Raw genomic sequence first — 24,755 nt, 5'->3', positions numbered from 1 at the left:
ATCCAGTTGCTGCTCTGGTGATGAACTGTTGCTGCCTGACTGAAGGTTTTTGATTAGCTTTCACAGACGTTGATAAAGACAAGTTTTTAAAAAAAAAAAAAGAAAAGAAAAGAAAGAAGAAAATATCCTAAATTTCACAGCAGCTGATCAAATATTTGCAAACAAGCAGCAGCCAGAAGCTGCTCTCCCCTCCTCCTCCTCCTCCTCCTCCTCCACCACCCTGCATATAACAGCACCATGTATAAACCACACTGCAATTAAACACAGCAAATTAATTAAGCCGTGCCAAGTTTGCATTTCCAATTACAGCTCGGCCCCCTAAACAAGGCAGACACACCCCACATGCATAAAAAGGGCCGAGTGTGGATTAAATCACAGCGGAGCGGACTCGGCGAGATTGAAATTCAGAGGAGCAGGTTTGGTTTGATAATAAAAAAATAAAAAATAAAAAACAGGGATCTCGTGTGTCAATAAAAAACCTACTGAGGTGCTTCAGGAAAGATTGAGGTGAGCAGAGGTGTAAAAAAAATAAAAAAAATAAAAACGATGCCAATTACACAGAGCGCAGATACAAACACTGCCAAACCAGAGTGTGTGAAATAGTGCAGAATACAGAGACGGTGATATGAGGGAAGTTACAGCGAAGCAGCGCTGATTCACGTATTCAATTCCCAGGAGGGAGGACTTCCATTTTTATTGACACCAGAAATAAAAACACATCAGTTTCCCAGACAGACATTTGTCTTTCAGGGGGTGAGAGAAGTTTTTTTTATTATCACAGCAGTTAAACTCTCCTGTCGTCCTGCAGTGATCTGGTTTGTTCAGTTGTTTTTACAGCTCAAGTTTTTGTAGCTTTTTGTTTCCGGTGTGAAACAGAACAACTCTGCAGCTTCACCAAGGGATCGACTCAGATTTATTCTGCTGTCTGTTTCTTAAATGCAACATATCTCAAAACTACGGTGGCTCTGAGAGATCAAGACACTGCAACTTAAGAAAAAACATGCTAATTAACAAATGTACTTAAAATTCAGAAACCTCTGAAGCTGTCTTTACTGCGCATGATGCAAAACACAGCTTTTGTGTGCAGCATTATCAGCAGGAAGGAAGTGCTTTCTAATTGTGGAAGTAAAAACAAATGAGACTTCACCAAATCTTCATATTAATGGCGACGCTGCAGGCGAAGCCACTTGACTTTCTTAATGAGTTTAAATTTCCTGTGCCACATTGATTAAAGCCCATTTCTCCAATCTCCCATAATTCACTTCTGTACTCCCAGTGAGTATAGAAGATCATTCTTCAAAGTTGAAGCAGAAACAACTTCATATACTATCTTCATATAATGTGATCGCAGAACACCTTGGAAAAAACCATGAGGTCCTCTCCTCTGGTTTCAGGTTTTCCAGCAGATTTTGGAAACTGGCCACAGAGAGAAGAGCATCACTGAGGTCCAACAGCTCACAATCTGTTTTACCGAAGAGGTTTGGATCGGCCTGAGGTCGATAACTGTTTCTTCCACATTAAAGAGAGAGTTTGCTTTTGGTTATAAAAGAGTCTCATATTAATGTGGATGAATCTACATTACCCACTTGTGCATGGGTCCATTTTCGATAAATATATATCGTTTTGTCTTTATAGTTATTTTGATATTATTATTTAGTGGTCGACTTGCCCAGCATTTCCTAGTTTCGGTTTCCCGGACACTGCCCGGCGGGTCATGGGAATAACGCAGCCGGATCGCTAGTTGGCATCGTTTATGGTCGGAACTACAACGGTATCTGATCGTCTTCGAACCTCTGACTTCCATTCTTTATTAATGAAAACATGCTTGGCAAATGCTTTCGCTTTCATCTGTCTTGCACCAGTCAAAGAATTTTACCATGCGCGTGTGAAAACACTTTGCTTTCCGAAACTCCTCGTAATCCCTCTAAACAGGTGAATTATAACCATGTATAGTAGCTCTGTTTGGTCCACATTCTTACAGTGCATCTCTGCTGTACTCACATACAGTACCGGTTCACCCAATACGCACACTACGCACGTTGCGTAGGGCCCCGCAAAATAGCAGAGGCCCCGTTAAAAAAAAAAAAAAAAAAACTGACGACGTGACGTGTAGCCTACCGGATTCCCAGTACAGCCTAACAAGACAGCGCTTGGCACGCCATGATGAAGCGGAGTTATCCCTCGGGGAATTAAGGGGGAAGAAACAGCTGACAATGACCTGCAGGAACAGCAGTCAGGTAACTCTCCTCTCCGGGTGAGAGAGTGGGAGGGAGGGACTAGTCCGTGTTTGACCTACATTAACAGAGCGGTGAGCCCTGGGTGAACCCCGGTCTCTGTGTGCGTCTTGCTGGCTTCTATAATTTTAGTTGTAGTGTAGTTACATCTACACTTATACAAAATGGAAAGCAATGGATAAATATTGACTAAGATTGAATTTTGTTTGCTTGGATAGCCTACATGCAAATATAGATGCAGAATCAAACAAAACTTGTGAAATATTATGACAATGGTGCTAAAAATAATAATAATTATATAATAAATAATAATTACATAATTACCTACATTTGAAGTGAAAGTAAAACAAGTGCAGCCAATTTGATGGAGCTGAATTAATAGTCGCTTTATCTAGAGATTTATTTAATGGTGAGTTTTTTCAAACATTACCATGTTTACATGCATTGTTACATTTAGTTTGATTTGATTTGTTCTGAATTTATTCTTAGTTAGACCAACACTGCAATACGTTTAAAGGGGGGATGCGTGGAAACACTGGGTGTCAGGTGCGACTGTTGAAAATTTTTGGGGTTCAGTTAGGAGGGCCCCTTAGCAGAATTTTGCCTAGGGCCCCATGGAGGTCTGAACCGGCTCTGCTCACATATCATAATAGAAATGTTAATTTAATAGAATTTAAATTTTCAGCTCTAAAATCAACAACTAGAAATGAAAAAATTCCAGTTTCTCCTGAAGTAAAGGGAAGGCCCATGAAGTTCAGATGAACATAAAGCATTTATTTTTCTTTGTGAATCATAAAAATCAAACAGAACAGTAAACATCCACATAAACTGGTGCATCACAGGCCGGCAAAACCACTGTAAACAAACAAACAAACAAACAAAAAAAAGACCAGGAACATGGATCTAAAATGAGAAGCTAAGACGGTTCTGAGAAACACAGTCAACTTAAGGAAAATCCAATGAAACAAAAACAAAAAACATGATAGAAAAGACAGGATTAGGAAGAATTTGTAGGAGGAGAGAGACGCTGATTGTCGGCTAAATGAGATGGCGAACTGCTTTTCAACACAAGAGGAGAAACAGCAGTCGATAAGTTGAGGGCGAGAAAGTAACCCTGCGAAAAAAGGCACATTTCACAACTCCAAACAAGAGTCATCGAAACACAGTCAGCACATTCGACGTCGACTCACTCACACACACACACACACACAAGCACACACACACACACACATACACGATCTTGTGTTTGCCTCCAGGTGAAATTATAAATATCAACTGTATCCAAGGTTAAAACGTTTTCAAACAGGAAAAAAACAAAACACCTGTAACATCTGGATGTGGGAGGATGAAAACCAAACAGCACAGAGACGTGAATGAGAGTGTAAACACAGACAAATAAAGACGCTTTGTGTGTTTTTATGCATGCAGGGACTGTTACACACTCCTCGTCCTCATCCACACACAAAAAAGATGAGACAAAAAGCTGCGTTTAGTCCAGTTCAGTTTAAAAAAAAGAAAAAAAAGAAAAGAAGATGAAGCTCCTCGCTGCAGTTTGGTGACGTTGAGGACGCCGTCGAACACAGACGTCCGTCACCGGCGCTACAACAGTGTCGCTACACACCAGGAAGAAGAAGAAGTCCACATGGAGAAGGTTTCCTCAGGGGAAACACATGCAGAAGAAAAACAAACGAACAATTGTGCTGTAGATTTGTTGACAGATCAGCTCTGAAGTTTTGCGTCGTCAACCATGAACATTTTAACCAATAACGATCATCTGTCATCATGTGTCGTCAATAATAACAAACAAACAGAGTGTGTGGACGACTCTTCTGAGCTAAAACTCATCCGACATTGAACTTCCACCGGCTAACCGTTAGGATGCATTTCTCCATTTAAAGCTGCAGCTGTGTTTGAAACTCCTCCATCACTCACCCACTGTTTTTTTTCTCCCTTACATAATAAAAAACTCCACACTGCAGTGAGCAGTAAAATGAGGCTTCACACACTGACACATCACATGAACAAGACATCCATCACAGGTGAAGAGTGTGTGTGTATGTGTGTGTGTGTGTGTGTGTGTGTGTGTGTGTGTGTGTGTGTGGAGGGTGTGTGTATAATGCACGGATTTACACTTAAACACTATTTACACCACAGGAGCAATAGTGAGAAACTTCAAACACAGCGTTTGTTAAACTGATATACAGTGAAAATGTATCAGCTGATTGGAAATTAAACTGAATGAGCAGAAAGCTCTACTCTGCTATACAGCTCAGGGGTCAACGTGTAAAGGATCAGTTCACACAAACAACAAAAAAAAGGTAGATTTGGTTTCTTCTGTCTTTTGTATGTTTGCTTTTCTCCTCTCACCCTCATATATACTATGACATCTTAAAAAAGGAGAAAAAATTCAGAATTTTTAAATTTAAAGTCACAAGTCTGTGTATTTTTTTGAATATAAGAAGGAATATGTTTCTACACTGCAAGGTTGAAGAGCACAGGCAGCACCAGGGAAAGCTACAGCTGTTACACCATGTACAATGGTGCATAAGTGAGGCACATGGCTGCATCAGGAAGGTTTACATACTCAAATGAACCTACCATGCATACTAACACGTTTTTTTCTCATAAAATTGCAACTTTAAATTTGAAAATTCAGTTTTTGTATCTACTACTCTTCTCTTTCAGCTTGTTTTTTAACCAACAATGACCCTAATACATCATTGTACTTATATGAAGCAGGTGGATGGAAGATCATTTGTGGTGCACGCGCATTTTGTTGACATTTAAAATGGAAAAACACCACAAATCAGATTTCCTCCACCTCCACTGTAAACTTAAACCAGCTTCATAATCTGAATTAGAAAATGTCCACTTAAGATAAAGAGGAAATAGTTTGTTTTGTTAGTCTTTCTTTGGGTGCACTGCTGCCTCCAGAAAAAAAATCTGAACCATAAGTCGGGTCAGAGGTGAAAACGAGCTTTGTTCATTAACTAACAGGCACAACTCAGACAGAAAGCTGCCAAGTGTGAGTGAAGAAGTCAGAGTGAGGCGGATGGCGACGCTTTTAAGGGCGGACTCGCTGCAGATCGGGGTGGTTGTGTGTCAGGAAGCTGCTGGGGCGGCGGCCTGATGGATACAGTGTGAGCCTGACAGAGTCGTGAACGGGCGCTGAGCGGTTCGGGAGACGCGAGCGAGACATGCCCTGTGTGTGAACTGAACTACAGGTGTGAGCGCCCGGTGATAAACGGAGACACCGGAGCTCTTCCTGGAGGGAGGCCCATCCGTCTGGATCTGTCACCGGACGGAGCTTCATCGTTCACGAAGCTGGGGACGAGGAGATCGGAGGCAGCCGCCACCGCCGCCGCTGAGAAATGGATACACGTCAGCCATGAGAGACTGATCATCCCTGATTTGTTTCGTTTTTTTTTCTTCTTTTTTTCTCTTTTTAAATATATATCTTCGTCTTTTGGTTTCTGTTCCAATTTCATTATTGAGCTGTGTGGGTGCCAAGCAGGACACGGGTCTGGGTGTGACAGCCTCTTCTTCTTGTCGCCCTGCTCGGCTCTTTCAAACAGCTGCGATATATTTCTATCGGAACGATCGGGCCTGAAGCTCCAGTGGATCATTCGGCACCTTCAACAACACTAACTAACTAACTTGAGGATTACTGAGACAGCATCCGACACCTCCTGTCCCCCCTCTCTCCAAAACCAACAAACTTTATACAGTTTATACATGTGTGAATGAAACAGTTCATCTGAAGCCCATTTTTTGAAAAAGTGCAAACCTCAGACTGTCATATGTTTGTTTTTTTTCTATAAATTCCCTTTCATTGTTTTCATGCACGGCTCCGGCTTTTATAATGGAACATAGACACTTGACATTTGGTCCCTTTTAACAAATTACATAAATTACTCTAAGTTACATTTAATCACATTTAATTAACGCGACAAAAGTCCCATAAAAAAGGCACACTGTCCAACCAGCAGCAAGTAAGGCCTCGTGTCTACCAACAAAGAAACTGGCCGAACAGATAGAGATTTTTTTGTTTTGTTTTTGTTTTCTATTTTTCTGGAAAAAGTTTTTGGGGAGCAGTGAGTTTTTATTTCTTGGTGTCAGTCAGGATGATGTTGGCCGTGACGAACATGAGGCAGAAGGCGGCCCACAGCAGAACAAACCACACCCAGAAGGCGTGGCGGAACGGCGACTGGTGCTTGTTGACGGCGTCTCGGCCCAACACGGGCTCCAGGTGGCGTCTGCCGTAATAGACGAGGAACGCCGGGATAATGTACTGGATCCCCGTGCCGGCGTACGCCCCCGTGATGCCCACCAAGGACTCCAGGTTGTGGGTGCAGAAGGCGACCACGATGGGCGGCACCAGGGTGATGAGCGGGAACACGACGCGGTCCACCACCCACGGGTAGGTGCCTCCGTCGCGGTGGAACAGCGTCTTCCAGTTGTTGCGCAGCGTGACGGCGATGATGGGGAAGTTGGTGCTGATGGTGAAGACCGGGAAGAGGCCCAGGAAGTAGCGCAGCACGGGGATGTCCAGCACGTTGCAGTTGTCGGTGAAGTTGAGCGTGTACATGTCGTGCAGCAGCGCGCTGTCGAAGCAGAAGATGGCGGTGAACGACAGCAGCACGTAGAAGCCCAGGATCAGCGTGTAGTCCGCCAGCACCAGCGTGCCCACGCGCTTCTTGTCGGAGATGGGCGTCACCAGCGAGGGAAGGGAGTGCTGGCACATGAAGGAGTAGACGCACACCCCGAACAGGTTGGGCACCCCGGACAGGTTGGCGACCGGCGGGTGGCCCTCGCCGCCGGAGCCTTTACCGATGTGGATGAGAGCCAAGATGATCATCATGGAGAAGGCTGGGGAAACAGAACATTAAAGAGTGTTAAAGAGGCAGTCTTTTTTTTTTATATATATTTTTTTGGCGTTTTTGCCCTTATTTGATAGCACACAGTATAGACAGACAGGAAAGGGGGAGGCAGAGAGAGGGGGAATGACACGCAGGAAAGCTCCGCCCGACGCGGGACCCGAACCGGGGACGCCTGCGCCGAGGACTGCAGCCTCTACATGGGGCGGCCGCCCCAACCACCGCGCCACGCACCGCCCCTTAAAGAGGCAGTTTCAAGGTAATAAAGGAAACTGCTGCGTCTGTAGCAGGTTTAAACAGCAACACACACAATGTCAAAGTAACTGAAAAAGCTTTAGTACAATAATAAAAAAGAAAATAAGGTAACCCTTTAATTTACTGGTTGCTAATTACGTGATAATGTCAAGAAATAGCCAAGAAATAACAATTAATTGCATCATAATGTTTAGAAATAACAGTCAATTTCATAGTAATGACGAGAAATATAGCCAAGAAATAACGATTGATTTTTTTACCAAAAATTTCAATGCCTTTATGAAAAACATGACATTACTATGAAATTGTTATTTCTTGACATGACAACACAACAAATTGTTATATCTTGACATTATCATATAATTAGCAGCCTGTAAATTAAAGGGTTACCGAAAATACTCGAGACAACTAATCCAGCATCTCAGATTATTTGATTTACTAAAACAAAATCCCATTTTATCAACATTTGCACATTAACCTGACCATTTAAACAACGTATAGTCCATGCAAATTTGCCCCAGAGGAACCACCACACCCTCAAGTTTTGTATCGTCAAGTAATTTCTGATCAAATTCCACAACATCTGCATCGACACCACCGCTGCACAACATCATTTCCATCTGTATCACACACAAAAGGACCGCACATTGTTGAAAGAGTCCAAACCAAACTCTCTCAAAGCTGGAACAAACTGCATAGAGCAACATAACGAGGTGTCATTAACAATATTCGCTATGTTTGACAACCAATTACTGCCGTTTGTCACCTGTCAGCTGCATTACTATGATTGAAATGTGGATATAAATGAACTAGACTTCAGAAATGAATGTGGTGATGTCATCTCTGGTGAAACTCCACATGTTTGTGCTTTAAAAAGTGGGAAGTAATAAACCTCAGGTAGTTTCATTCTTTCTGCAGGTTTCTTCCAGCTGTTCGCCCCTGAAACATCAGCCATTAAAAACCAACTAGAAACATTTCATGCTTCAACATAAAGTCTCCTCCTCCTCCTCCTCCTCCTCCTCCACCACCACCACGTGTCTCCACTCCCACCTGAGGTTCACGACGTCACATCTCCAATTGATTTTTCTGGAGCTGCATCTCTGGAAACATGACCATGAGCGTATCTAAAAGGCAGAGCTCTGCAGCTGCGGCTGCTACAGGCCGACGGTCATGTGACACGCCAAGTCGTCTCACCTCCGCATAACAGCACACACACACACACACACACACACACACACACGCACGCAGTCGGCCCCCGTGACACCAGGAGTTAGTCATAGCCCTGCGGTGGCCAACGACCGGCTCCTCAACTTTCATCATCAGCCGTCCTTTAAACACAGGATGACATTTAGGGAAGTGACACCTGAACCATGATTTTCCACACACATATGCAGGAAATTATTCTATAGCACGCACGCACACACACACACACACACACACACACACACACAGTTCTCGCTCAGAGTGTGTGAGGCAGAACTGAAGGAGTGAGATCCCTGTGGCCTTTGATGGAGATATTTAAGAGCGTCGGTGCTGCAGAGTTTCTGATTGTAGCGCAGGTCACTGTGCTTTAACAGGGTGGAGGGGAGGAGGTGTGTGTGTGTGTGTGTGTGTGTGTGTGTGTGTGTGTGTGTGGTGGGAACTAAAAGTTTCAAACAAGCTCTATTAATCAGCTCCTGTGTCCTTGCAGTGGCACTTTAATGTATGTCAGGAGGATAAAATTCATAAATTCATTCCAATTATCAGGGACGGACGGTACAAAGGGAAGGAGACGCCGTCAGGGACAAAGGCGTCCAGGACTCAGGTGAGTGTCTGCATGGGAAATAATGAATGAACAAGAAGAAGAAGAAGAAGAAAGAGAACTGGACGACTGAAAAATAACGAGACTTAAATAAAGAAATAAGCAGCGAGCGGTAGCAGCGCTGTTGAAACAGGAAGTAAAACAACATAAAACTCAGCCTTTCTTTCTCTATGATCACTCACTTTTAAATGTTCAATCCCTAGTCTGCACACACACACACACACAACTTTGTAACCATAAAACAGTGAGCAGATCGGTAACGACCAGTTGAGACTCAGCAGAGGAACCGGACCATCTGTCCCACTCCTCCACATGTTGGCTCAGAGGAAATTAGTTTTTTCCCTTTGCCAAGAACCAAAAAAGGGGAAACATATTTTGCCATTTTTCTGGTTTTGGTGGTTCAGTGTGGACGGAGATCTTCACAGAAACAACCTGAGCATGAAGGCAAATCATCTCCTCATATTTAAGTCAATACAAGTGAATTTTTAGACAGATTTCAAAATAAAAGCCTGCTTTTTTCATGGACTGCAACCAGCCCACTTTATTTGTATAATATATATATATTTCATCTATTCTTATTTATTTATTTATTTTACTAAACAAAACTTCTGCTGTCTCTTATTTAGACTTATTGTCTTGTTTTAAATGTGTCTCCTTTTTTTAAAATCTTTCCATACAACATGACAGGGAGAACGGCTTCTCGCTCCCATGTTGGATAGAGGTTTTTCATGAAAGTGACAAATAAACTGAATTTGAAACTGGAGACAGAGGATCTACAACAATATGACGAAGCCACGTAACGACAGTCCACACCTTTGCATAAACTCCGCTCACACACACACACACACACACCAGTGGCCAAAGTCTATATAAACTTGTTGCACGACTGTTCAGTGTTTAATGCGTCTCTGGCCTGGGTCCAATGTAATCTGTGGCTCCAGGAGAAGCTCTGCTGAGGTGAAGCCCCCCCCCCCCTCATCCCCTCCTCCCCTCCTCTTTCTCTAATACAGAGAGGTCAAATGGTTGGGCAGCAGACCAGCTCTCAAGGACGAGGACACAGATGTAGGGCTGCGACTAATAAGTACTTTCATAATCTTAGTTATTGTCCCGGTAAATTTAAAGAGTTCAGACTATAAAATGTAAAAAAAAACAAAAACATTAAGTTTTATAGCAGCAGCTCAAAACCTTAAAAGGTATTTGATTCATTCTCCTTTATGGTGAAGAAAATCTGGATGTGTTTAGATAAAAGAAGAGTTAGCTTGAAAACAACTGAAGAGATGAAATAAAAATCCTCGATTAAAGCAAGTACGTCAGTTTTTACCCAGCTCCTCCTCAGAAGACATCATCTCCACTCCCTAACATCATCTGTAACGTGTGGATGAGGCGTCACTACGTCCCATCTGCCTGCTGCTCCCTCTGCTCCTCCTGTCTTCTTTCTCCTTCAAACCTTCATCTTCTTTCCCACCTCTCTGTCTGCGTCGGGCTACGTATGTGTGAAGCAGCGAACGCGGCCACCTGCCCGTCTGCTGCAGGTCAGGAGAAAGGAAGCTCTTCTCCAGCTCCACACCCACTCTCACTCACTCTCACAGCCGGCACAGGAAGCAGACATGCGAATGTGTGTGTGTGGGGGCTTTTAATTAAGACTACCTCAGGGTGGCTGGGCAGCTTTTTGTGCCAAGTCCGGGCCAAGATTAAGACACTGCAAGACGGCCTATGTGAGATCAGGGCTGGCGCTGCTGCTGGTCACACTGGTAAGCTCCCAGTTCAAATGATATAAATGTAAATGAGGGTTAATAAAATGAAATAATACTCCGACGGCATCCAAATCTACAAATCTAAAGCATGAAATCCCCTTTTTCCTGCCAATGGCTCTCTAGATTTTATGCTAATTAGGAGCAGAGAACTCATTTGTCTCACTTAAAGACACAGGAACCAACCCATTATTTTTTCAAAGGAATTGAAAGTCGATCAAGAGCAAAGCCGTAAGAATAAAGCTTCACATAATGTGCTCATTTGTCACCAACTCCCGGCTGCATCACGCGACACGACGCTGGCCCGAACCCCGGCCGTATCTGACGGTTTTATCACACTCTTTGGCTCCGGATCTCGACGGTGGCAACGTATCAGCTCTGATGACACTCAAACCTTCTCATCATCATTAATAATCACGGTGGAGGAAACTATTAGAAAAGCATCTGCACTGAACTTCAGTTAAATAAAGGTCAGCTTGATAAAAAAAAAATGTTGGTTTATTTTTCCATTAAAGGGATAGTTCAACATTTTTGGCCCATTGCTACAATCCCTATAGTCATAACAGTAGGTTCGTTACCTTTTATTGTCGGTGCAAGCTATTTTTAGAACGGCGGAGCAGAGCGGTGAGCTGCTCAGAGCTACACTACGGAGGCTCATGGGATTTCTTGGTTTCCCTCATCAAACTCATCAAATACACAATCCAACAACTCCAAAACGCTCTGGTGGACAAGTTGTGACCTGCACATTCACCACGCTATGAGATAATAATAGAACATCACGAGACTGAGTTGTTTTAGAGGTTAATACAGAGACTGCTTACTGAAAAACTGCCCCCGACAGGAACGTGCACCAGCGGTTTTGCATGAATTTACCTCTAAAACAACTCTGTCTGGTAACGTTCTGTTATTATCTCATAGCGTGGTGAATGTGCAGGTCACAACTTGTCCACCAGAGCGTTTTGGAGTTGTTGGATTGTGTATTTGATGAGTTTGATGAGGGAAACCAAGAAATCCCATTAGCCTCGGTAGCGTAGCTCTGAGCAGCTCGCGGCTCTGCTCCGCCGTTCTGAAAATAGCTTACACCGACAATTAAAGATAACGAACCTACTGCTATGACTATAGGGATTATGGCAATGGGCCAATTTGCCAAAATGTTGAACTATCCCTTTAAAAAAATAAATAATAACTTTTCATCCAACTTAGTTTCACTCCATATTTTTCCTTTGGTCATCGACGCCCCCCCCTGTAGTGGCTCTGTAGCCAACAGTCCCCTCTCCCACTGGAATAAAGAAACAGATTCTGGTGCTTTATTTACATAGTAAATTCAGTTTGGTCACCATGTCCCTGCTTCATGTGAGAGAGAGGAGTGTGAGTCACATTTAGATGCATTATTCAGTGACTCAGTGCGAATCAAACCGAGACTAGTTACGCATACAAATATTATAAAAAAAAAACAATCTCAACAGATTTTTCCTTCATGGTTTTCTGTCTTATAAAAGTGACATGAATGAAAAAAGCCCTGTGAAGAGACGCTCGTGTAGTTTCATCTGACAAAAACCTGTGTCACTCATGTATGATCCTCCCTCCCTCCCTCTCCACCTGCACCCAACTCATACGTCGAGCTGCGATGAGCAGATATCACAATGTCACGATGTGGTGATTACACACTGACACGTGCCGCTCTCTCCTCCAGCAGCGCCAGCACCACTCGACATCACGCGAACGCATGAACCGAGTAAATTAAAGCGGGTGTCAAACAGCCGCACATCACGTCCTCCTAACTAGTGGCCGTCCATCACGCAGCCTGTGATTTATACCACCTGAATGAGGATGGGAACGACCTTGTGAGGAATGCTTCACGTTTAACAGCCCTCCAGAGGAGCCTCCTACAGCTGTATCCTCTCTGGCTGCAAACAAAGCTGTTGCTGTTAACCCAAGGCTGGCACACGCTCGCAATCCCCCGAGGAGCCATTGACTTCCTATGGAGAAGGGCCGGTCGGGGGGCTATCTGAGAAGAGATGGGATTCCTGGACTCAATTAATGAGTAGAAAATGGTAGAAGGTGAGAGGTGATCAATCTCATGTGCGACGGAGCACGGGAGAGCTGTAAGTTGGTGGGAGTGGAGGTTGTGGGGGGGGGGGGGATCTCGCTGGCTCCTTGGAGAGAGTCACTCGGACACTTAAACATGAGCAATCCAGCGATGGCAGTGAGAAGGTCAAGGACTCCTCAGCTGAGAAGAACGGCCCTGCTGCTGCTGCGACAGCGTTTTAAATCTAATGTGATGCAAAGTTGTCGTGGTGACGATGCAGCAGCAGCAGCAGCAGCAGCGGCGGCGGCTCTGTTTTCTCATCTCGTTTGCCAATTTACTCCGCTAGCAGCTCTAAAGCGGAGCAATCATCCCCATCGTTAATTAAGAGAGACACTCCTTGAGCACTCTTGGATAATCTCCGGGGTAATTAGCAGCACCGGCTCTTTGCCCACTTCTCACCAGGGTTTCAGGATCTCTCGCTGTGGTGGAGCTCTATCACTTCAGACCCATCAGGACCAGAGTTAGCCGTCTAACTGCTGCTGCTGCTGTGTTTGCTGGGCGACTGGGTGATGATAAGTGGCTGCCTCGCCTCCTAACAAGTTGTGTGATGGCAGATAGGACTATCAGTAAACACAGCACAGAGCAGCACAGCATGTGGGCCCTGCTGGTGAGCAGCCCGCCCCGTCGTCCTGCAACTCAGGTTCACAGGGAGGAGGAGGAGCCGGAAAAAAAACTCAATGACATCACATCTGATGGAGACACATCAACTCGTTCACTCCCTGAGCCACAGCCCTGAAAACCTCTGAATCATACATAAATAATTAAACACACACCTAAATCTATGATGAGGACAAGTCTAGAGATTTTACATGTCTAAAAAAACTCAATACTTAATTATGATGCACCAAAACAGTGAGGTAGGAATGTTTTTGACACTGATTTGAATGGCACTACATACATTTACATAATTATTATTATGTATTAATAAGCTTTGGCTTCTTCCCACTCCTTTTGAACATAAATAAGTTTTAAGTCTTGTTTCATTTCTGTTGTTGTCTTGTATTTACAGTATTGTTGTTTGTTTGGTTTTATTCTGTTCTTCTTTTATTCTGTGTTCAAACTTTCATTCATTCATTCCTTTGAGGGTAAACTTTGGAATAATTAGACTGAAAACTGATTGTAAGTACAATGAAAATCTTTGGGACTGTTACTCTATCAAAGACGTCATCTTGGTCTCATTGTCACCATCAGCAACTGATTAATTAAAAAGAACAAATCTAGAGATGGATAGATAATGAAGACAATCATTAAGACGTTCTGTTTCCAGAAGATAATATTATCACTTAAAATAAAATAAACCTGGGAATAGAGGAATAGAACAGTGTAGCTATTTTTTTTTTTATCTTTCAAAGGATCATGTTGAAAAAGAAAAATCAACCAGTCCTCTAAATGCTCTCTCCTGTATTTTGAAGGTGTAAATTTCTAAATGTCTCCTATGATGTGACTCGACTTATCACTTATTAAACGCTGTGAAAACAAGTGGCTGGACTCGGTGCAGCTTTAATTCCTCCCTTCAAATCCCTCGTGCTCAGGAGCTCGGATGTAAACAAGGCGCCGAGGTCACGACCCTAATTAAAAGCTTAGTTACCGGCTATAGATCTGATTGATCATATTCCTCAGCCACAGCTGACGCACACCGAGCACGACCTCAGTCACCCCGCGACTCATCACAGCGGCAGGTCGGAGCTCGCAGCGGGAAAACACACATCAGAGCTTCTGAGCGGCGGGGAAACAGGACGGAGGTGGAAATAAAAAACAGAAATAGAAATATATTCCTCCGTCCTTGCATCTCAGAGGGGCTTCTTGTCCCAGGATGTGGTCACTGCCCCCCTGTGGTCACAGCTGGATACCGTCTCCTGTAGCTAGCTTGACTCGTACACGTTCCATCTATTGTTTGTGGGCGTGGCCAATTGCCTCATTGACAAAAGTCAGAGAGGAGCTGTGTACAAACTAGTGTGCTTGTAAATCTTGACCTTGATTCAGCTTCTTCCACCGTCCTGAGATCGTTGTTATACTGCAGCATTATTGTACACATGTGCAGCTGCTTGTGGAAAATGTAGCCGTGCATTAGAAAATTAACTGTTTTCTTTTATTTTATGTTTTCGTTTATCTCTAAGCATTAAGAGGCAACAGTAGTAACAGGATTTATAATTTCACGAGCAGGTCCTCGTCTCCTCTGCTCCACCTAAACATTTTGAGAAAGCGAGGTGGTGGTTTACTCCAAACTTTTTGTAATTACACCATCTTGGTGTTTTATACACGATCACAGCCATGATCAATCTCTTTACTGAAATTTATTCTGTGTATTTTTGCGATAATTCTGTCTGTTTGATTTTGTATTTCAACCATGTGAAGCACTTTGAGTCCTCTGAGAAAAGTGCTATATAAATAAATTTTACTTATCTACATAAACTCCATGCCTTTAATACTTTGCTACTTTTTAGTTATCTTTATTTTCCCTTTCTGTTAATCAACGTGTGACAAAAAATGTGAGAGTATTGAGGCGAATCGTCGTCATTTAATGATAAAGATTACTGTTTCTAGATATTCCCCCTCTCTCCTGCACATTCGATCTGTTACTTGTCAGCTCAGAGGAAAAATCCTACAACTTCTTCACCCAGAAAGTTGAAGGGTGAAGACGTCCGGAGCGGAGCAGCAGGAAAAAAGCAGCTGAAAACTACGAGACAGGACAGACAGACTCTGAATCTCAGAGATCTGCTGTCATGGACGTGTCATCACTGTTTTCAGGGCGGTGGTTCGTTGGTTCGTGGGCAGCAGCAGCGTCGGTGTCGAGCATCGTTAGCTCTTCACCCCTGAAGCCTGATGCTTTAGTCCTTGGCTGACAACATGGAGTGTCACAGAAAGACAGGAACCATGTTTTCTAATGTTGGTTTTTTTTTGGTTTTGCTTTTTTTTTTCCCCCTTAAATGTAATTTTCCAGAACCTCTGAACTGTGGTTGTGTTGTACGGCTCATTAAGACCCGCTCATATTTCACGATCCCCCTGCGAGCTGCATGCTCCGGACAAACTGAACTTTCCACTCAAACAGCCACCAGAGTCTCCCTGACCTTCAAAAACAATATCTCCCCCCCCTCACCCTCTCCCCAACCCCCTCCTCCATTTAGAAAGGCGCTGGGCAGCTGTGAATATCCCCGCGGGCACTTCCTCAGCTCTTTACTCTCTGCTGTAGTAAACTAAGAGCATGAGATTGATGGGGAGAGCCATGGATCACTGGAACTAATAGTCTTTGACTTCTACACTCATGTTTTCACGGCACAGAGGAGGAAAATGTGCAGTTTTTTTTTACTGTATTTCACATAAACATGTAATTTATCAACAGTCAGGGTTACTCTCCGACTTTATGCGACCATCAAATTTTATATATGTACTCAAATGTAATCTGAAGGGCTTTGTACTTTAATACGAAAATGATTGAAAGCTAAAAAAAACAAACAAGTAAACTTGATGTGTTCAACTTTTAAAAAACCAAAACCAACCCCCAAGAAAGTTTTCGTGTTGTGAATGTTTTACAATATTGAATCAAAGTAGATTTAATGTTAAAATAAAAGTCTTGAAATGAACAAATCAACTTTGTATTTGCAGTTTTTGTCCAGTTGTCTCAAAGCTCATTTTCTTTTAAGCTCTTGTAAATATATAAAAATGCTTCAGAAGAAAAAATAAACTTTTGATCCAAGCAATAAGTCAGCTTCTGTCCTTTAAAATAAACGTCGTTACAGGACCCATATGCTTCTGACTCAACGGTTCATAAAGACACAAACTCCTCAGAGGATTCGATGCGACGCAGGAGAGATGATGTGTAGAAGTGATTAATACTCGTTTACCGACTGAGGGGGCTGTTAACATGTTCCCTCCCTCTCATACCACTCAATATCAATTAGACAAGCTCTCTGCTCCACTCAGCGCTGCACTCAGGAGGAGGTGACAATGACACCACCCACCACCCCACCCGCTCTGCTCACCGCGGGCCGCTACAGGTTGCAGCATTAATCACCTTTGCATGGTTTTAGGGAAACTATGCAATGAGACACTGTTCAACTTCTCATTTTATCTACCGTTCTTTATCTGGTAACAAACTGGTTACTTTTTCTGTGATGGTTTTGTCACTTGCAAATCACACTTTATTAAAAATAGGGTCCCTACACATTTGAAATTTCCAAATTCCATACTTGACCCTAATTTCCAGATTTCTTGGTAATTTTTTTTAAAAGAATTTGTGATATTTGAGTAAATATATGTGCATCATGTAAATAAATCATGCAATTAATCATTTGTTTTCATCATTCTGAATGTGTATGCCATTTTCCATACTTTTCCAGACCTGGAAATGTATAAAATCTAATTCCATACGTTTCCATACTTTCCATTCTTGCGTAGGAACCCTGTAAAAAGGTTAACGTGACGTGCTGCAGTAAGTGACGGATGTATGTTGCATCTCCATGATTTAGGCAGCATTGAAGGAGATGAATGTAAATGTTAACAAGCTCTTGAAATTTTTAAAGGCAACGCACGAAGGCCGAGTGGAGGATGGTGATCTTTAGAGGGACATCTCCAGGTATTAACTTGCAAGAATGTAAATATATAAGTGCTTTTCCTTCCACCAAGGTCTTTTATGTTTCTCAGTAATGACTCCACATTTAAATACCTCCATAAATACATGCCTGGTCTATAATGTCAATTGTAACAGCAGTTCTTTGACTATTTGGATTAAATCAAGCATTTATAACGGCGACAAAATGAAATATTCAGTCTGTACTACTGTAGCTTCACAGTTGGCCATACTGTATATAGATCAGATCATATACTGTATACACCACAGGCTTCCTTTTCTGTATGTTTGGTCAGCCACTGATTGATCACTAGTGTCTCAGATATTGATGGTAACACCCTCAGGTCGTCACCCTGCGGCTGCTGAAACAGCTGAACAAAGAATTCCCTCCAGCTTTGTCAAATATGAATTTGTAGTGTTGAAGTTATAGACTTTAGTGCAGAAACTTCCCATTGCACCACTTTCAATCAAGATGCAATTAAACGGGACAAACAAGGAAAAAAGAGGAAGAGCTGTGATACAAAAGGCTCCACACTGAGCCGAGCTAATGGCTGCTCTGTTGAAACGCCCAGCGTGTCGCAGCCGGCAGCACAGCAGCAGGCGGCCGCTCCATCACTCACGTTCGGTGTAAAACAAAAACAGGACTCGCCGGACAACAAGGTGACTACAGTTGAGTGGCAGCGACCGTGACGACACCGGGGGGGAGGAGGCCGGGTCGAGGGCAGGAGGCCGAGGCCCCGTCCGACACACCGGCCAGCTGCTGCTAACTCCGACATCCAGCGCACATGTGGCGACAGGAGGGCAGCACAGGTGACCCCAGGTGCATCCTGGGAGTGGAGAGGAACAGTCTCACACTTCTGTCTGCAGACGGTTTAACTGTCAGTGATTTTAAATAAAGCAGATCCTGAGACCAAGGGGCGTAAAGTACCCAGAGTAAGCCGGATAAATAAATACTGCATATTAAAAGGGATAGTTCAACATTTTGGCAAATTTGCCCATAACCATAATCCCTATAGTCATTACCTTTAACTATCGGTGCATGTTATTTTGCGATCGGCGGGGCAGAGACGTGAGCTGCTCAGTGAACACAATGGAGGTGAACGGTACAGGTCCCCTGTCCCTCATCAAACTCATCAAATACACAATCCAACAACTCCAAAACGTTCTGGTGGACAAGTTGTGACCTGCACATTCACCACGCTATGAGATAATTATGTAACATTACGACACATGAAGCAAATACTCAGAACTACTTGTGCTTTTTAAAATCCCTCCGCCCAGCAGCCGTGTCTGGAGTGTAGTTCCGGCTGCATTTGCCTCTAAAACAACTCTGTCTCACTATGTTACATGATTATCTCATAGCGTGGTGAATGTGCAGGTCACAACTTGTCCACCAGAGCGTTGTGGAGTTGTTGGATTGTGTATTTGATGAGTTTGATGAGGGACAGTGGACCTGTACCGTTCACCTCCATTGTGTTCACTGAGCAGCTCACGTCTCTGCTCCGCTGATCTCAAAACAACATGCACCGATAATTAAAGATAATGAACCTACTGCTATGAGTATATGGATTATGGTGATATGAGAATTTGCCAAAATGTTGAACTATCCCTTTAAATATTTAGGTAATACTTCCACCAGCTTTCCTCTTTAAGTGACCAAACTTTTCCAGGCAGCTTTAAAGCCAGTGGTCGATGGAGTTTCACTTTAAGCTGGTTATTTCTAAACAGGATCAGACGTTGACACGTTAGAAGCAGCTGTAAAACACCAGTAAAAGCACCTTTGACTTTCTAACATTTGATTTAAAAGGCACAACCTGCAGGAGAGTACTGTGGGATATCGTAGCCACTTGTTTCAGAGCATTACGGCGCCTTTGAGAGCACAACAACCACTTTATATCACCGCAAACACCTTGCAGCTGTCCAAAAACTAAGACCCGCTTACACATTTCTGAAAAGAAACGACCCCTTAACAGCATAATACATTCTGTTGTCCTCCAGAAGCGGCTCTTTACTGAAAAAGCGATCGATAGATAAGACAAAACACACAACACGGGAAATGTGCTCGGTTCACAAAGATTCACAGCAACAAGGAAGAAATAAAAGAAACAAAGGCAGTGGTCAATATTAATGGGCGAAGAATGGACGTCTAAGGATTGATAATCAGGTCAAGCTTACCACTTCCCTTCTGTTTTATTTATTTTATCCATTATTTTTGTCCATCATGATGACATTGTGCACTTTTAAGTGTGCACACAACTGTTATTCTCACTATTTTTACTATATTCTTTAGATTTTAAACATCTAACACGATGCATTTTGCTGTTGCATCTATGAATGTGGGTTAAGGGTTTTCTTATGTTATTGTGCACGTATGGAGGAAACGTTAAGCTTCCTCTGGAGATATTGTGAATAATTTCCCAGAGCTGTAAAGATCCCTAGAAAATCAACACGACCAATCAATCGCATCGAAGTCGAGGGAGGGAGGAGGGCGAGGACAGATGAGGAGGAGGAGTGAAAGGTGCAGCTAAAACCTTGGTGTTATTTAGCCGGCCAGTGGACAGCGTGTGGACGCTGCAGCGTGTGTTGTGTGTGTTGTTTATGCTATAGCACGCGGCTGCACGGGGGTGGCGGGAGCACCATGATTCAGTGGTGTTGTGATTTTAACAGCGGGCCCGGGACGGCGGTTTATTTTCGTCCGTCGCCCTGTGAGTGACGGTCCAATCAAGCTTGGGACGGGCTGTCAGGCCTGTCAGGCTGAGGAATGAGAGGAGATGGGAATCAAAGACACAGAGCAGGACCAAAACCATGATGGACGGACCCTGAGCACAAGCAGCCACACAGGCGAAGGGAGGAGAGGAGAGGAAAGGGGAGAGGAGGGAGGAGAGGGGATGAAAGAAATGTGGGGAGACATCAAGAAAATGGAAATATGTGTAGGTAGGAAGAGAGGAGAGAGGAAAGCAAAAAAGGGAATCAGAAAACAGGGAGAAGATGGTGAAATCTAAACGGTTGAAGCCCCAAATCTTCAACACATGAGTAAACTAAATAATCAGAGTGAGGGTTGGAGAACCAGAGGATGTGTTTCTTACCAATCCAGCGCATGAAGGAGGTGAGGATCTGAAGATATTTGGTCTTCTGAGCGTTGAAGAAGGTGAAAGGCCCCAACAGAACGGTGAAGATGCTCTGCAACGAGATGAAGAACAGACATGGTGAACAATAGCCACGTTTCCATCAATCAGCGTGTTTATTAGATGTGCATCTAGAAGTATCGCATCGGAAAATTATGATGGAAACGCTGTAATTCGAACTAAAATCCCCTGATTCGCACAAACTAAAATATGCTAACTAAAGCCGGGTTTTGGTTGATTCGAAAGAGATAGAAACAGTTACTATATGTTTGAACTAAGTGTGACGTACTGTAGCAGCGCACTTTCACCCCAACTGCTTCCAGTGTTTGCAGTTCATTCACAAGACAACAACATGGCGGACAACATAAGATTTGTGTGGATGGAGGACAAAATACTGTAGTAACTTTTTTAAAACATTAATAAAAGGAGAAAAGCATCACTGCTATCCTCACTAAAGCTTGAAGTCCTCTCTCCATGGTGATATCCACACTCCGGGTCGGGAAGGCAGTAAAGCGTTTACAGGCTGGTGGAAAACTCGTGGAAGGTTTGTAGTTTTCACCAAAGTCCGTACTTTTAATGGAAACACACAGGATTCAAATTTCTTTAAATGCGCATTTCCCATTGATTTTATTCACTTTTGGATGGAAACATGGCTAATGTCAATGCGGGGGAAGGGGAGGGAGTGGGAGGATCTCTTGACCGCGACACATTTCAGTTTGCAGCTCTTGTTTTGAAACACCAGAGCAGACTCATTGTGTGCTGTCAAAATCCCATCAGCCGTCTCTCAAAGACAGGTGAGCCGACAAACAGGTGGACCGATCCATAGTCGGACAGAAAAAATAAATAAATAAATAAAATTTCAAATCCTCTCAGGCCACAGCTCTGATTGCCTATCAGATACTTTCTTTATCAAGAGCTGCAATCAGAGGCAGTGGCTCTGGCTCCGCAGCTCCAATTCCATCAGGTCCCCCTCACTCCTCCTCTTCCTCCTTATCGTCTTCTTCCTCCCTCCATCCCTGTTCTCTGACTGCACAGCCTGACAGACATGTGATCCCAGAGCCAGTCACTTGTGTGCCATTTCATCTCGAGAGCAGTCAGCAGGGTCTCAAAGAGGGACCCTATCCTCCCAACAAACACGTGAGGATACACAAACACACACACACCTATCTCTGAGGACATAAAATGAGACTTTGGTTCAGTGTTGGACAAGTAGAAAAAGAAAAAAAACAGCAGAGAGTGTGGGGACAGGAAGTAAAAATACGAGCCAGCGGCAGAGAGACTGAGAAAAGTCTTTAAAACGCAGCAAAAAAACTATAAAAAAGGAAGAATCTCATTTGTAATAAAGACCAAGTGTGTTATTCATAATATGCTTCAACAAGTTTGGCAGTTTGAGAAGCTACGGAGGAAAAACTCCAGGTGCTTTTATAACCACAGATCCAACCACAGCGTGCATCGACTCTTTTTTGGTATTTAGGTTTTTTATTGATTTTGCAGTAAAGGTACCAAAGCTTGGCATCATGGAGAAATTTCACACACATAAACATGAACAATTACGCTCTAAATTAGTCGCCCAGGCTGCGATGGATCAGACGGTGAGGACCCATAAGTTTCCAAAAGTAATTACTATGTCTGATGTAGTGAAATGAGCAACAAGGGGGTTTTCTGACAGAGCAGGAGTCAGCTATTATCTCCAGATGTCCAGATGGACAGCTGGGATATCTGTGGGTGTGAGAAGATATAAAAAATAAAAAAAATAAAAATAAAAATAAAAATATATATATATATATATATAACAGCTTTTTAATTCTGCTGAATAATGATGATGCCTATGTGTCTGTCTATATATTAAAATATAACCCGCTGTCTTCTTGGCAAAGTGCAGCCGATGCGCTCAAGACGAGCCAAAAGCATAAATCTGCGTGGCCATCGCAGGCAATGAATGAATCATTATGAAGAGGGATGAGTCTGAAGACGGGAGGTGAAATTAATGGCAGCTGGCTGACGGACAGCGCTGGTTCAAGCTCAGTGGGTCTTTGCCTGGCTGCACCTCTGCTCTCTGTTATCACGTTGTTTAGAGATACGTCTGAAAAGTATCAGTCATTTCTAAATGAGAGCAGCTCATTGACTTTATGACTGTGACGACTAATGAGCAGCTTTGCGCTCTGAGATTGTTTAGTCATCGTTTCTGTTTGTGTCTGTGAAGAGACAGAGAAGTGAGTTACAGATGAAGCTAAAGCTGAAGAATTTAACTTAGACATTTATCTCCACGGATATTTCACGATTTTAATGGTCTACTCTGAAATTAGTTTTTTGTTTTAAACTTTATTAGTTTGTTTCTCTGGTGCCAAGTCAATTTGTGGAGGAATAACTTTCCTGAAAGCCTCAGTTTGTTGGGTAGAAATATTATTGGGTGTCTGGGAGACCTGATAGCTGAATGGTTAGGATGCAGCACGTCTCCTGTTTGACTCCCAGCTGGCTGCACCATTTACAGCATGTCTCGCTTCTCCTCTCTCCTGTGTTTCCTGTCTGTCTGTCTGTCTCCATTGAATAGAGGCACAACACAACACAGCCTTTAAACAACACATAAACAATAGAAAACTAACCAATTATCCGTATTGAGTTCAGGAAGTATCTGATTATACGATAGGAAACGAGAAGCAGAGCAGACAGACACTTCTCACCGCCATCATGCAGGTCACAGTCCGGCAGTGATGGGCAGAGATTCAGGAAACTTCCCTGAGGGCTAATAGCGGCGAGTCTGTTGTAGTTTCTCAGCAGTTTCAGGACCGGTCATGAATCAAGGCTGCACATGCTCCCATAAAACCCCTGACTGAACAATGGCCCGAGGACAGTGGACTGCTCAACTGTACCTCAACAACAGGAGCAATACAAGAGAATAAATGACTACAACACCTTCTCCTCTGAAGAGAAAACTACATGTGCACCAATATATAGTCTATTATTATGTTTGTTTGTTTATAGCAAATAACTGTGTTTGCACATCACTAGTGGATTCATGCATAAAGCCTCATGCATTTTCTATGCACATCCCAGTTGATGTGGAATTGAACACACATGCCAAATACGAAGAAATTAGCAAAACCAAGCATCGCGTCAACCCTATTTACATTCATTTCACTCAATACATCACCACATGAAAGATGGCAAAGGAAACGTTTGTACATGAGGCCTCAGGAAATGTCTCTTTTAATCAAAGAGCACCGTGACTGACCAAAGCATGGCTTCATTTTCATGTTGATCTCTAAACCCCTGTTATAGTTAATGGGCTAAATCGTGTAAAAACCACTAAGACAGAGTCCATTAATTAGATAACGAGGGCATAAACTATACATCAGATGGATGTACTATATAGACTCTCGCAGCGGGGAACAGGAAGGATATGATCCTCAGATAAAAAAAGAAATTAAAAAAAAAAGGTCTCAAAGGTACAAGGAGGAGCTGCACAGGAAACGACAGCATGGGAATGGAAACGTGTGAGTGGGCAGTGTTCAGGGATCAGATGCCATGTGGCTGGAGGGTGACTCAGACCCAGAGAGTTGGCATGACCCCACCAGAGCACAGAGAGACAGAGAGAGAGAGAAGGTGTCACAGCAAGCCAGAGATCACACTACACCAGTCCACCTTAAAGGGATACTTCACCCAAAATCGATAATTCACCAATTTTCTACTCACCGTCATGCCAAGGAAGGGTTTGGAGAACTTTCAGAGTCATCAAAACGCTTTAGGAGTTCCAGGGGGGGTCCGGCTGGCAACGGGTTTTCATATAATGGCGGCGGATAGAGTTCACTTTTGAATCGTCCAAAACACAAACATCCAGATACCTCCATACTGCTCGTCTGTACTGACCCAAGTGTCCTGAAGCCGCCACATGAAGAAGTTGTTTGGAAAAAATTAATTTGATCTCTGTTTTTAGCCTTGTTGTAGCAGTAGCTCCCAGTGGCTCTGTTGATGTTTGTGCGCATGGGCGAGATTTGCTGCGAGATGTTCATTCGTTGTTGTAAACCATTGGATGTTTGATGTAAACACGGAAGAACA

At 43.3% G+C, this 24,755-nt stretch overlaps 2 protein-coding genes across 2 annotated transcripts in view; one reads left to right on the top strand and one right to left on the bottom strand.

Annotated features, from left to right (window-relative positions):
- LOC146982592 (C-reactive protein-like) overlaps positions 1 to 24,755 on the top strand; it is a 468,648-nt gene that overhangs the window by 381,920 nt on the left and 61,973 nt on the right. The window lies entirely within an intron of this gene.
- Positions 5,693 to 24,755, bottom strand: part of slc38a12 (solute carrier family 38 member 12) — a 63,730-nt gene continuing 44,667 nt past the window's right edge. Inside the window, exons 9-10 of the mRNA XM_085783632.1 lie at positions 20,661 to 20,754; positions 5,693 to 7,103 (exon numbers count right to left, since the gene is read on the bottom strand). Of these exons, the coding sequence (XP_085639758.1) occupies positions 6,337 to 7,103; positions 20,661 to 20,754 (861 nt within the window). The 3' untranslated portion in view covers positions 5,693 to 6,336. The remainder of the gene's footprint in view (positions 7,104 to 20,660; positions 20,755 to 24,755) is intronic.

The sequence above is a fragment of the Trachurus japonicus genome, chromosome 8 (genome assembly GCF_045865225.1).
Source record: "Trachurus japonicus isolate A0001 chromosome 8, Traja_1.0".
Lineage (NCBI taxonomy): Eukaryota > Metazoa > Chordata > Actinopteri > Carangiformes > Carangidae > Trachurus > Trachurus japonicus.
The sequence above is the reverse complement of the archived record's forward strand: the minus strand, read 5'-3'. Positions and strand labels throughout refer to the sequence as shown.